This window comes from Brienomyrus brachyistius, chromosome 21, assembly GCF_023856365.1.
Source record: "Brienomyrus brachyistius isolate T26 chromosome 21, BBRACH_0.4, whole genome shotgun sequence".
In the NCBI taxonomy this organism is placed as follows: domain Eukaryota; kingdom Metazoa; phylum Chordata; class Actinopteri; order Osteoglossiformes; family Mormyridae; genus Brienomyrus; species Brienomyrus brachyistius.
In genome coordinates this window covers 6,607,199-6,622,079 of record NC_064553.1, presented here as the reverse complement: position 1 = coordinate 6,622,079, position 14,881 = coordinate 6,607,199, and the positions used below count along the sequence as shown (strand labels likewise).

The 14,881-nt window shown below is 40.9% G+C and overlaps 2 protein-coding genes across 2 annotated transcripts; one reads left to right on the top strand and one right to left on the bottom strand.

Annotated features, from left to right (window-relative positions):
* Window positions 1–62: 62 nt before the first annotated feature.
* Window positions 63–6,315, bottom strand: olfml2bb (olfactomedin-like 2Bb). Its single transcript, XM_048989192.1, has 8 exons — window positions 5,864–6,315; window positions 5,260–5,523; window positions 4,953–5,060; window positions 4,485–4,649; window positions 3,334–3,544; window positions 2,070–2,558; window positions 1,259–1,435; window positions 63–1,165 (listed from the first exon to the last, which is right to left on the bottom strand). Exons 1-8 carry the CDS (start codon window positions 6,065–6,067, stop codon window positions 570–572), a joined length of 2,214 nt encoding a protein of 737 aa, XP_048845149.1. The 5' UTR covers window positions 6,068–6,315; the 3' UTR covers window positions 63–569.
* Window positions 6,316–7,897: 1,582 nt separating this feature from the next.
* LOC125717028 (torsin-1A-interacting protein 1-like) lies at window positions 7,898–13,936 on the top strand. Its single transcript, XM_048989961.1, has 8 exons — window positions 7,898–8,136; window positions 8,986–9,057; window positions 9,197–9,364; window positions 10,143–10,262; window positions 10,815–10,925; window positions 11,945–12,070; window positions 12,185–12,319; window positions 12,438–13,936. The coding sequence occupies exons 1-8, from the start codon at window positions 8,103–8,105 to the stop codon at window positions 13,190–13,192; spliced, it is 1,521 nt and encodes a 506-aa protein (XP_048845918.1). The 5' UTR covers window positions 7,898–8,102; the 3' UTR covers window positions 13,193–13,936.
* The last annotated feature ends 945 nt before the right edge of the window (window positions 13,937–14,881 follow it).

The window sequence follows — 14,881 nt, the reverse complement described above, 5'->3', positions numbered from 1 at the left end:
AATAGACCAATTTGCAAATAGTGGTGGGCAGTTCATTAATTACACTGATTCTTTACCTACCTTTCACGGGCCAGCAAGTAATTCTTTATCAAATAATGTATCTGTAGTAATATACAAAAAACACCAAATGGTAAAGGACTTTTTATTGATAATATTCAAAAAAAAAAATCTGTAAAGTACATTGAAAAATGTGTAAGCAATTTAACATACAAATATCTAAAAAGTAAAGCATCATTCGGGAAAAATGTGCTGGATACCCAGTAACCTAATAATTATTACACTCTTGCGTTTCAAAATTTTAGTATATACAAAATATGCTAATACAATGAGTGGTAAGAAACACCTTGTCTTGGATTGTGCCTCAGTGGATGGTTACCATTTTCCCATCCTTTGGCAGACACTTGAAATGTAATATGCATAACAGACATTTAAACGTACGGTGCTAAAATTATTGGTATCTCCAAAACAAAATGTTTTTGCTGTGCAGACTGATCTACAATCCACTTATAACTTAAAAAAGTTGTTTTTCTACAAAAAAGTGCTATAATGCATTTTTTCCACTGCCTCTCTCAATAGGCGAATATTACGCTATATGTGACCTGGTGACCGTTATCCCATGAGTACAGAGCTCGTTCTTTGGGGTTGTAGTCTACCTGCGTGTTGTAAGTGTAGCTGTTTACGAAGGGAAGGCGTGGAATCATTTGGGTATTCGTATGAGTGTCAAAAGCGTAAGAGATGTTGGCGTTCATCTGATCGAAGCTGTCAATGGCGTACAGGACACCGCAGACCACAAAGCAGTTGCCGTAGATGTTCCGTCTCAAGGCAGTCCTCCATGAGGTCTCCTTCTGCATGCTCAGGTCAGCTGGATTCAGCTTGCTGAGGACAATCACCTCCTGGTGGAAGCCTTCATCGTCCATAGCTGGGTATATAACCCACAAGCCGCTCTCGTCCACGGCGAAGTTGATATCAGAGCGTCCCGTCCAGTGGTTGTCCTCGTCGACCACTGCGTCGTCGAGTACGGTCCACGCCGCCACATACCTCCGGTTCAGGTCGAACTTGATGATGTCACGCGAGAAGGCCCTGTTGTAGTAAAAAGCTTTCCTGTAGACCACGTGACCTGTGCCCATCCAGTTGTAAGGCAGTTTGTAGGAGTTGGTTGGGCGCCCTGTGGACATTCAAATGAACAACATGAGTTCTCCAGGAAGCTGATTCGCTCACATAGTCAGACTGACGCCCGCCAATGGCAGGGGTGTAATACCTTCTTTGAACGCCTCCATGTTGCTGAATTCCAGCAGGTTGTTTCCATGGTAATAGTTAGTGACATATATTCTGCCATCGTTGCTCTTGGGGTCTTTCATCCACGCCCCTTCGCTATGACCATACATGTTGTGTGTCACAGGATCGCCAATTGTGGCCAGCGTGTCCTTACATACACCTGGCAATAAGACAGGCAAAAAAGGGTCAGTTTGCTTTATGGAGCAAATGTGGGAGACAACCAAATGTTTTGCCCAGAAAGCTTGGTTCACACATTAGAATAAATGAAGCTTTATGAACCATCTGCTGTATTTTCTGACCCCACTAGATGGTGCTCTGTTCAAAAAGGGGCTCAATTAATGCCCCAAAGCAAACCAAGAGCATCATCTATTGGGTAAAAAAACACAGAAAATCATTCATGAAGGTGCAGTTGAAAATAACTACAATTTACCTCCTTGGATAACTTGCCATTACAAGGGGAAAATAGGGGAATTACGTTTTTTTAATGACATAAACTGCTAGTGTATATTTCCCATGGCCAAGGGCATCTATTAAGCAGTTAAAGATGGCCGCAAAGAAAATGATGGGTTGTCACTGATGTGAAGACCAAGTTGGTTATTAAGGGTATTTTAATAACTTCATCATTTCCCACACTGTCTCGGATGACTATGAATCAGTGCTTTGTATGATCCATTTAATGGGTTTTTTGGAAGCTTTTGAAAGGGAAGGAATTAGGGCATGTAAACAAATTATTTGAAACGGGATTTTAACGCAAGTCTATAATTCCAAACACTATAAAGAAAGCCAATTCTTACCAGGGTTCTTCTGGGACTCTGCAGCCATTTTTTGATCAGCTGGACTCTCAGTCCAGCTGATGCGGGACTTAGGTTTTTCTGCCGGGCCGCTTGTGTTAGATGGTGACGAGACGCTGGAAGCGGCAGTTCTGGTGGTTGTGTTGAGAATAGCTGATGTTATACTGGCCGCTGTGGAACTCGTCGTGGTGGAAGCTACAGTGGTCTGAGGACTGGCAGTGGTCACCATGGGTGGATCCGTGGTTTTGGTCATTTGCTTTATGATTTGCTTTGCTGTGGCAGGAATGGTGGTGGCGGTGAGGAGCTCCATCTCAGCTACAGTGATATTGTGTTTCTGGGTGGTGGGGGTGGTTTGAGCAACCTGGGCTGCTTGGCCAGCTGCCTTCTTCGATTTCTTGTTGAATTTGGAAAGACCCCGACCCTCCTTGAGGAGCTGATCTTCAATGAGCAGATCAACAGAGCCATCACCACTGACGACCTCATCAACCACTGCTGTCCAGGCAACACAAGAAGATACATTTTCCTCACAGTGTTCCTCACACCCTTTAAACCCTTTTTAAATGTTTCTCCTATGATATGAATGCCACTCGTGAAAATAAACTGGTGAGTCTGAATTACCATTATTTTGGGTATCTTGTGAAAGCATGATATGCCATTTACTGTGCATCCTACCTTAAGTCCTGTTTCTTAGTATAAGCACTGGATCTATGGTTCTCAAGCTTTTTTACATCATGTGACTCAATTTGTACCATGCCAGCTCACTTGTGACCCTATATCAAATGTACACTTAAATTAACACTATGATCAAACTCGCAATGCAATCTGCAATTTATACCAATCTATGCCTATCGCACAAATTTGATTGGATGAAGCATCTGTGGTTTCATTTCTTGGATTGGTTGAGCGTTCACTAGTTTTGCGCTGAGCATTAGCAGAGCTAAGACCTGTTTATATAGGTCAATTCTAGGATTGGGGCTGGGAAATCTGATCGGGGATCAGAACAAGAGCTTGCTGGTTTTACAATTCTTACATTTCCTGACCCTTTCAGGCCTCGCCATGACCCAAACTTGGGTAGCGACCCACGGGTTGACACTAAATCATATCATCCATGATTACCTAAAGGGTTATTGAAAATGGATGGTATAGGCGATTATACTGTAATAGTGTCATGTCACTTTAGTAATACTCTAAATCAAATGGGCCAAAAATTGCCAATTTTGTCTCAGGTGAAGTACTGACAGTGTCTTGGAGACTGCAGTTGACTTACCTTGGTCCTCCCTGTCCACATTGTCACCCGTGTCAGATTTATAGTACGTCACACCTCTGATGACCACATCCTGAGAAGCTGCCTTAGACAGTGGAGGGCTTCTCTGCTCCTCCTGATCGTGTTTGGTTCCTTTCTGGAATTCAGGTTGACTTCTCTTTAGCAAGGGTCTGGAAAATCCTTGGTTTCCAGGAAGTCTCTCTTCGTATTTACCCTGTTGCGGAATAAAACATACGCTGTCCTAAACTGGTGTTTTAATGGTGGATAGCTTACGAATCTACGTAACATATATCTGCGTTGCTCATGAAGTGACACTAAGTTATTACATTTAGACCGATTCAGGCCTTCGACGTTTGCATTTTGAATTCTCGTCCCTAACCTGTCCGCTGCTTTTGCCGGAATAAACAGGAGCCTCTTTCATTTGAATCTGCTCTAGGGTGCAGAGGGAAGCATTTATTTTTTGGGAATGTTGTGAACATTCGAGCCACTTTGGCTCAGATGAAGCGCTTTTCACATCGTGACTAAACTTCTTGGGTAAGAAGCACAGCACACTATGTAGCTGCCAAAGGCACCTATTCCACATAAATTATTCACAAAAAACTTGTAAGGACTCATCGAGCCGCATCTTTAAATATTTCATTATTTGTTCAGGCAAGGGGTAACGAAGGTCAGCATCGCTGACATAGTGATGTGTCACGTGTTTCCCACCCAAATTAAAGGTTAACATTCTTCTCGGTAATTACCCTAAACCCAATCAATTAAACCCCATGACCATTATGCAGTCATTTCCATTGCAGTTGACTGTAATGTGCTATTCAAAATAGTATCTATTTCACTAACAAAACAAATCAAAAAGCAGAGGTGGAAAGTTCAGGTCTAGAAAGTACAAATACAGACCAAGGTTTTGTTTCAACCAACCTGTTTAGTATAAAAAGTTTCAGTCACAGAGTACTCAGTTGAAACAAAATTGTGGTCTGGATTTGTATGTTCTAGACCTGATATTCCCACCTCTGTAAAAAAAAAAGTATAATAATGAATGCAACTGTAAAAGATGAAGATTTTGATGTTCTTAGGGAGCTCCTTCAGTGGGGTGTGAAGTAGTTTAGTGGAGGATGTATACGTTAGCTGTGCATTAGCTGCAAGACACAGCCTACCTCTCTGTTACCGCTCGCTGCCGTCGCGTTCCCCTTTACTGGCAGTGCAGCCTGGCTCGCCGGCTTCTGCTTAGCCACCTGCTTGTGACGCTCCTTCCCCTGTGCTGGCCCGTGAGTGCCGCTCTTCACAAGGACTCTCTCCTCTTGGGATTTCTCTGATACTGCCTGGTTTAAAGGGAAACAGGAGTCAGCTAGAGCAATAAACTAACATAGGCTCATTTTGGTGCACATTTTGGAATTCACAATGGGTTAAATCTGATGTTCTATCTTTGTATGAAAATAAATTCACATTTTATAGGTCTAAAGACGATCATCTTCCTTTGTTTAATAACCATATAGTAGGTTTACTTTAGTATTTCTGTCATTAAATCTTAAAATAATATAGACCGACAAAATATTTCTTAGAGCTTTGAAATAAAAACCAACTAAAGTTGACCTGAAAGAAGTAGACAAGACGTAACTACTTACCTTTTCTATGTTTTCAATTCGATTTATTAGTTTAGTTGTGACTGAGTGCAGTTTTAAGAGATCCATTCCGTAAAATGCCCCTTCCAGTAATTCCATAATGGTTGAGAGCTGGTAAAAAAGGTTTTTCCTTTCGTAAATGTTGACATCATTTAAAAATACAAATTGCCCTACTCGAAAACACTAATTGATGTATAAACTTCAGATTCTGTTCAACTGAAGTACCAAGCAACAAGAACGGAGGGAAAAAATATATATCATAGGCTCCCAAGGTAATCTGCGTGGTGTTCCACGTTTTCACGCCTTTTACCTTAATATTATCTTTCCCTGCATCTTGCAGCTTCTTCAGCCTGAAGTCCCCCTCGCAGGGGTTCAGAGCCGAAGGCGGGGCAATGCACGCGCACTTGCAGTCTGACCCCGAAGTCACAGTCTCCACTGTGTAAAAGTCCTGCGGCTCGGCGCTGCCTTCATGGATCCGCCGGCAGGCGCTCCTGCTCAGGGGTCTGACAACACATTTACACCCACAGTCAGAGCCTTCTGAAAGCGCTTTCACTTTGTCATAATCACCCAGCAGCTACAATGGAAAAAAAAAACGTATGTATTTTCCACACATTTCAGTACATTGTCAATATATATTTTCTGATACATCCATTCTAAATTTGACACAATAATAGCGAAAAATTCTACGCTATAAAGCTGTTTTTATACATTATCTTGCAATTATTTAAAGACATAGAAAGACAACTTCCATTATTTATAAAGCGCTCCTAAGCCTTCAAATGTTTGCCAAAGCACATTTTAAAGCTTTTTAAAGTGCCTTTGTTACTCAAAGCACGTTTTTATTGTTCTAAAATAGCTGCGCGTACGAATACAAAATAATTCGACTTCACATTACTGACAACTGAATCAAATACCTGAGTTAAAATGTTTTGCTGATTATCGATTTCCTCCTCAAGAGTCACATTGTGTTTATCATTGTGTTCTTTCACCTCGTCGTTGAACTCAAAATTTGAATGTTTTATCTTGTTGTCCACAATTTCATTTAACGAGACTAAATTGCAAAGTAATATTGAGAACCACAAAATGCAGCAAAGATCCAGATTTGCCATTCTGTACATCTTGAAGCACCAGTATAGCGGGTTTACTGAGTATCAGTTAATGCTGTTAGCCTTTGAAAGACAGAGGAATTAAATTTCTGCCGTTAATTTTGTATTTTGCATACGAATCCAAAAATGTCCCGAGAATCCCGGTAGAGATGGCTGTGGAAGACACTTTTCATGTAAGTTTCATTGAAAGTTCCTCAGTAATCGTTCTGCTGTGTATCAACGGTGGAGACATAAATGAAGTTAGTGAAGGATCCGTATGACGAGGGAAGGACCTTCAGATTAATCGAAGATGGGAGGAGTTTTACAGATGGCTAGACTACCCTGGAATTAAGAACGCCCCCATCATGTACCATATCTACATCTTTTATCTAAGATACTTAATTAATTCTCATGTAACCTTCATTTTATGTTAAGTCTTGGTTCTTTTTATAAAAATAATGCCATTAAATAAAGAAATAGAAGGCATGACCTACAATACCCATCAGTAAAGTAGTATTACATAAACGATTTCAGATATGCGAAATAATAAATTAAAACAAACGAGTCGCGTTTTTAAAACAGCCGATTCAGAAATAAGACTTACTGAGTAGCACAATCTGTCAGTCTTCTTCTCTCTTCATACTTGCATAACCGCATTCAATCCAATATACTTCAGTAATATTAAAGGCAGAGAGGCTTAATAAATATATATTCATGCAGCAATTGCTACAAAATGTTGACAGCAGATCTTTGTGGTGACAGTTATAATTATTTAACATTTTAATGCGCTAGCATCGTTATATGTAACTGTGTTTTATTTTTCTCAAAAAATCTATGGGGAGTCTAGACAATGTTTCCGCACAGAACCATTCACGAGGCTACTGCCTTTGTTTTTGCTGCCATCTGCTGGAGGAAAAAAAGAATAGAATAATTTTTACTTATACTACGCAATTATCATTTTACGTTAATATTAATAATACAAAATATATCCATACAATATTATTTTTTGTCATGCTGATTGTCTAGCGTGATGTTGCCATGTAATTGTCTTTTATGTTGTGGAAAATGTTCATTTAAGCTTACGTGTCACGGCTTACCTAAAGCTACGTCCACCGACGTCGGTCTTGGGCTAGTTAATGATTCTGATTTTGAAGACATATACATCGGTAGTATTCAAATAAGTAATTATTCGCGTTTATATGGGCCTTTGTAATTTCAATGGTCCTTTCAAATTGGTTTTCAGAGATAAGAAAGCAGAATGTACATAATACAAGGTTACATTTTTATATGAAGTCACCAGGAGAAGCAGTCTGGGAAAAGATACTTGGAAAACACTAATAGGGTATGCAGTATAATTTTATCATTTCATTAACAGAACTACACCTTATTATGAATAAGTGGTTCCTATTGTACATCTAATAAATCCAGCAAGAAAAGGACTTCCTTTTTCAATTTTATCTGAACTATTCTATGACGCCTTATTTTTGTTGGTGGAATAATTATAGTTATATATTGACATTTTACAGAAACATCAGAAATCAGACACAGTCGACTGTGTCCAGGTTTCTACACAGGAAACATGAGCCAGTCTTTGGATGCTGCATCGTCCTATAGGTGTTCTACGCATATATTTATAAGAATATTTTTATTAATACCAAAATTGTTGAAATCTCTGAAATTTTCACGATAGCATTTTAGGGCTTATCGCCCAGGCAATTGCATTTGTTTTGGGGCTTTTGCATTCATGTTGTGGCTTTATCATTTGTTTTGGTGCTTTTGCATGCGTGTTGTGGGGTTTTTTTGCATTTGTATGGGGGCTTTTGCATGCGTGCTTTGGTTTTTGTATTTGTGTTGGGGCTTTTGCATTGCGTTGAGCCATCTGGGCCACCGTACATACGTCATTTTCGGAAGGGAAATAAACGATATTAGCTTATGCTGTAGCGAAGATTGTTCTAATTTTATTGGTGTGAACTTCAATAAGCGTTTTATTGCATTCCATACTATATGCATTGGTGGTCAACCAGAACAACTGACGGTCAGAAAATACCACAAAGAAACAAAGTCGACAATGAGGAGACGAAGGCCGCAAGACTTGAAATATGGTTTGTTTTAAATCCTAGTCGTTAAGGGAATTCATGAAAATAAACCCGCTGTTAATTACTAAACTTTAACTAGCAGTGTTTGAACTACCTGCTTGATCTCCGCCGGTCCTCCTAGTGTTTTATTTGTCCCTCTATCAGTAGACGTCTCAACTGTGGTTAAGTTTGATCTATGTGTTTGAGTTTGCACATATTCTATCCTAAAGATTATGTATCTTTTTTTCTTGACAGCGGTAGATATTGCTACTTAATTGAATGGCTTTCCAGTCTATTCCCACTTTCTCTTATATCTTTGGCAGATGCTATATTATTAATATAGCTGCGACTTATCAGATTGTATTTGGCTGTAATGAATGATCGTAGTAGCCCCCCCTGACTGCTGTGTATCCCCAGTGTAGTAGGAACAGTATTTTAATCTGCAGTTTTCCGATTTTTTTTAAATATTGTAATGTTAAACAAAAAAAAGCCAACCATTCTTTAGTTACCTCTTACTCCCAAAATTAGTTGTTACAGAATTTTTCTCAGTTCGCTGTGCAGTTTTACTAGACAATACAAGCCCCAAATACCATAAGCTTTCAAACGTAGATATCCTGCAAAGTGACAGAATGTCAACTCAACTTAGATTCGTATATATGTGTCCCTGCTGGACATAATTAATACATTAATTTCTTCCTGTGCATCTTGAATAATTGGTAAATATTTGCATGTTGGGAAAAATAGAGTACAGTTTAGCTGATACTTTGTTGTATTTCTGAAAGCCATTTGTAATATCAACCAGAAATATCAGGAACTAGAAAATTTGAACAACCTCCCCCCCATAATTTTTTTTACCAATATTTGTTGTCCCCCCAGACACTGGAACCCAGACAAGTTCCCGTAAAAGGAAGGAAGCAAATACTGCGACAGGCTCTGATTCTGATGAAGGTATGAACAATGACTTATGAAGAGCTGAAACAGTGGGAGGAGCATGGAAAGGGAGGAATAAAAAACGAAAGTAGTCTCTTGCATCAAACACCTTATGGGGCTCTTGGGTACTTAACGCATCATCAATGTTTTTCTGTAGGGTCTCCTAGAAAGATGCAGAAAACCTCTGTGTCTGGAGATGAGGAGATAACAAATGACAGACAGGAGGGGACAGACACCGTGCTCCTGGGCTTGGATGAAGAGATGGATCAGGAAGATGATGAAGTCATGACTATGGAGATTTCAAACTGCCGCATGGATGCAGAAGGTAAGAAGGGGCAGTGGTGGCCTAAGGGATTGGAAGGTTGCTGGTTCGAATCACCCGCCGGCAAGGTAGCACCCCCAAGCGCTGCTCCCCGGGCACAAAATTAACTGCCCCCTGCTGTGTCACGATGTCACATATGGGCTAAATGCAGAGGACACATTTCATTGTTGTGCGCTGTGGTGTGTCAGCAGTGACAATTAATTACTTTCACTTACTTGTATGTGAACAAACTCTATGCTGTAAATTAATGTCTCATTCAGTCTGTTGCAAATAATGAAATTGCTGAATAATGCAGCTGCTGCGATAGAAACCTTTAATCTGGATTTTTGCTTCTGTGTCCAGTTTAGTGCCATCCTTTAGTGCCATCTTTCTCAGAATGTAACCCTATCGGGATGTAGGAGGAAGGATAAACGATGACTTATTAGGCCGTATTACAGTATATCCATGTTCCTTGGATCAGGGGTCCATGTCTTGGATAAGTTTTTGAATAAATTAAATGCAGGAGATGAACGTAGAAGGAACTAAATAAAAGATTTAAATACAAGTATTACAAAGATAAAAGTAAGGACAACCGATTAATTGAAGGCAGTGGGGAGAAAAGGCAGTTTTTAGTGTCTTTTTAAAACCACTTACAGATCAACCCTGCATTTTAAAGCTTTTAAAACTCATAGTGTACAGATTTTATTGAGACTTGGTCTCTAAGGTGGTAATTATGTTTACTGTGAGATTGCCGACTGTGAGATAAGCGCTGATCTGCCATTTTCAACTAACTTTGTCTTAGACTCTCCTGCTGAACACCTGAGGTCAGAAAAGGAAGAGCGTACAGACAGCGTCTCGATGGGAGACTCAAGATATGATCTTAGGCGCAGGCCAATCCGTCCAAGACCGGCAGAAGAAAGAGGTTAGTTGTTTTTTCTGTGTGTCACTGACAGGCACAAAATACAGATATTTTTAAGCAACTATATTTTAACATTATGAATGTAAGGGTCATGACGCATTTGATTTTAATTGAGTATAGCCATTAAAGGTTTACCTTTAATATTTTAACAAATTCTTTTATCCAAAGTAATTTAGCGCATTTTTATTTTACTGGGCTGCTAATGCGAAGTCCTACTATGGACTGGACAGTTCAGTCATTCAAGTGTTTATTTGTCATATGCAAAGGTATACAGTTAGACTAACCTGCAATGAAATTCAGTTGATAGTTTAAATGTAGCTAATGCCACATCATTGGTAGATTATTCATGGTTAATGCCATGTTATTGGCTGATTACTCATGGTTAGTGCCACGTCATAGGCAGATTTCTCATGGTTAATGCTACATCATTGGCTGATTATTCACACTTCTGAGGTGACCTACACACTATCCTTAGCTTATACATTGCTCACATAATGGAAGTTCATTTTAAAAATATTTGTAAGATATCTTGCATACCTACCCTACAATCTACAGGATCCAGGTATCAGACAGAGAGCTGGTTGCCTCTTGACAGGGGTGACACACTCTCACCCTCGCGGCCTGGAATTAAAGAAAAACAGAATTTTCAGGTGGACTGGCAGAAAGGTAACTTTGTCTTTTGTAGTTCTGAAAACTTTTATAAAAGAATACAAAACATTCCAATTCCAATTTTACATCCATCCATCCATCCATTTTCCAAACCGCTTATCCTATTGGGTCGCGGGGGGTCCGGAGCCTATCCCGGAAGCAATGGGCACGAGGCTGGGAACAACCCAGGATGGGGGGCCAGCCCATCGCAGGGCACACTCACACACCATTCACTCTTACATGCATTCCTACGGGCAATTTAGCAAGTCCAATTAGCCTCAGCATGTTTTTGGACTGTGGGGGGAAACCGGAGTACCCGGAGGAAACCCCACGACGACATGGGGAGAACATGCAAACTCCACACACATGTGACCCAGGAGGAGATTCGAACCCGGGTCCCAGAGGTGTGAGGCAACAGTGCTAACCACTGCACCACCACGCCGCCCCTTCCAATTTTACATTTTCTTCATTTTCTTTATTCTGTCAATTTTTTTTGTCTAAGCCATCTTAATAAATGTTACAGGGGTGTATCTCATATAATACAGTATACATATAGATATATTATCTACTAGAAAACACAAAAAGATACAGGTGATGGGCTCTAGGCCTTCCGGTGACCCTGACCGGGATAAACATTGCAGGATGGATAGAAGGACAGTTTAGATCTATTTAACATGCACTGAAGCATCCTACATTTGGAAGTAAATTTAGTTTTTTTTCAATAAAACTTCATTGTATTTTGCACTGTAAAAACAACCAACGACAAAAGAAAAAAAATGAATTATATATGAGTCATGTGATTAGTTTAGTGATGCTGATTTCGGCAGGTTTCCTTCTAAATTTTAGCTGTTTTGGCAGATTTGAATCGATGCAGCCATATCGTAGACACGTGGACTTCATTATTTCGGATTTAAATCAGCGTTTTGTTACTTAAAATAAGGTTTTTGTGTATTTGCTGCCATTTGTGTCTAAGTACCAGTTTTGCTCATATATTCAGCTATACTGGATGACTGAAAGGTGTATTTTTAAATGTCAAGGGTTGGCAAAAAGGTCTACAGATTCCAGGTATCAGGCAGAGATCCGGCCGTCTCATAAGACCAACACGCTCTTACATTCAAGACCTGGAATTAAGGACAAAGACCGGCAGGTAGACTGGAGGAAAGGTAACTGCCTTTTTGCACTGGTGCATTTGCAAATGGTGGAAAAATATTGTATAATTTCAGCCTATTATTTTCCTTGCGATGTTGGCTTCTTGAGAGACATGATTTCTCATTTAGGTATAAACCGAACAAACCATAGAGATCTGAATTGTCAGATTTCAGAAGCACCCTACCTAAAGGCAAGCCCAACGGTCCCCTATCTGCCGGACAGGGCTCTTCCAAGTCGGCTGACTGCTGAAGCGAGGAAAAAAGGTGGGAACACAGCTGTAGTTTTATCACAACACTTTACAGCTATTCAGAGCCTTGTTGATATAATTTTTATTCATATAATTTTGAAGTTCATATTCATTGTTTTGTTTTGATTGAACAGGACACCTGATAAAGTACTTTGCAGCGATGTTCCTGACGCTCTCCGTAGTTCTGCTTGCATTCTTGTCACTGAAGACAAATACCTGCAAGAGGGAAATGGACTTCAGTGATATTTTGGTGGATGTGAAATCAGCTTTTCCTAGCCAGAGGGAGGAGGTTTGGAAGAGGAGCACCATCCACCTGCAGCGACACCTCAGACTGGCCCCGCCCACAGAGCCTGTCAGCATGATCCTGACGTCAGGCTATGGGGCGAAGGAGACACTGCGATGCCTGGCTGACCGCTTGGCCGCCGCCTTCTCCTCGCACTTCGATAATGCCTCCATTCTGCACATCGATGGCGCCAGCAGGGCGGCGCTAGACAGTGACCAGGTCAAGCTAGACATGGACCAGAAGCTGACGGGCGCCTTCGAGGGAGGCCAAATGGCAGCAGTAATCCACCAGTTTGACGACCTCCCACCGGCGTCGGCGCTCATCTTCTACCGGTACTGCGACCATGAGAACGCCGCATACAAAGAGGTGTTCCTGGCCTTCACCGTGCTGCTTCCTGTGGAGGAGCTTGACCCAAAGCTCAGCCTGAACGCTGTGGAGGAGAAGGTACAGGACCACATCCAGAGCCGCTTTGTTTCCTCCAACCAGCCAGGCACTTTTAACCAGATGGACCATGAGAAGTTCGGAGGCTTGTGGAGCCGCATCTCCCACCTCGTCCTGCCCGTGTCTGCGGAGGAGGACATCGAGAGGAACGGCTGCACTCGCTGAAGCAAACTGGACCAGTTGTATCTCGGTTCTGGAAACCTCTTTATTAATCGATGAGATTTATCTGGTGAAATGGAAAAAAGACTGACTGAAAACCTGCCAGCGATGTGTCAGATAAAACCTTTATTGGGAATCGTCAAACTATTTTTAAACATAAGAACTTGCATGGACTGAATTGTATCACGTTACAGTTGAAATCACTGACATGATTAAGGATTAGTTTCTCTCTGAATTTCATGGAAAAAAAAAACTGCTTTCTCTGTTGAATGTTACTCCTTGGATGTTAATTGAATATCTTTGGCCATCTGCACTGTGGTTCAGGGAACTGCCTGCAAAAACTGAACATAAGTGAAGGACATAAGTTCACATCTTTAACACGGGAAAAAATACTTGTAAATACACCCTCTAAAGACATTAGTACTTTGATTTTCTTAATATAATTATATTTGCAAATATAAAGAAATATAATTGTATCCTTGTTTTGTTTTCCCTTCTGTGTAGCCTGCAGTGTGTTCTGAAGTATAGATCTACATTTGAAATGCCATTGGTGGTTCCCAGATCTTGCAACAGGCACAGTTTTCAGATATACAGGGAAGGAGGTTATATGTATGTTTCCATCCTTTTAGAAACGCCCCATAGAAGACGTTTCCAGATAGCCTGTAATCATCATTAGTTCGTTCATGTAATTTAAATGGAATCGTATTGTCTTTGTCAGTAATCCGTAAATAAAGGTAAGTAGTAAAGTCATGATGGGGGTAGTGGTGGTCTAATGGTTATGGACGTGTTCTTTGATGAATAGGTTGCTAGTTCAAATCCCCAACCAGCAAATGCCACCCTAAGCACTACTCCTCAGGCTGAATTAGCTATCCACTGCTATGCCACATATGGGTTAAATGCACAAGACATATTCCATTGTTGTGTGTTAATGATAATTAATCACTTCCTGCCTTTACACACACATGAACGTTAATGACATCCCATTCTTAATACATAGACTTTGATATGGAATTGGCCCACCTTCTGCAGCTATAACAGCTTCAAGGCTTTTTAAAGTGTAGGTTTTGACCATTCTTGCAGGAGAGCATTTGTGAGGTCAGGCACTCAGTCTCCACTCTAATTCATGCCAAGGGTGTTCTGTCAGGTTGAGGTCAAGGTTCTTTGCATGCCAGGCAAGTTCCTCCACACCAGACTTGCTCATCCATGTCCTTATGGACCTTGCTTTGTGCACTGGTACACAATTACGTTGAAACAGGAAGGGGTCATCCCCAAACTGCTCCCACAAAGCTGTCCAAAATGTCTTTGAATGCTGCAGCATTATGAGTTCCTTTCACTGGAACTAAGGGGCTAAGGTCAAACCATGAAAAACAACCCCACACCATAATCGCCTCTCCACCAAACTTAACACTTGGCACCATACAGTCGGGCAAGTACCGTTCTCCTGACAACTACCAAACCCAGACTCATCTATTGGATGCCCTGACAGAGAAGTGTGATTCATCACTCCAGAGAACACGTCTCCACTTCTCTAGAGTCCAGTGGCAGTGTGCTTTACACCACTGCATCTGACGCTTTGCATTGCACTTGGTGATGTAAGGCTTGGATGCAGCTACTCGGTCATGGAAACCCATTCCATGTAGTTCTTGAAGAACGCCTCTCATGTTGTTCTCCACGAGAACGCAGCGTACAAAGAGG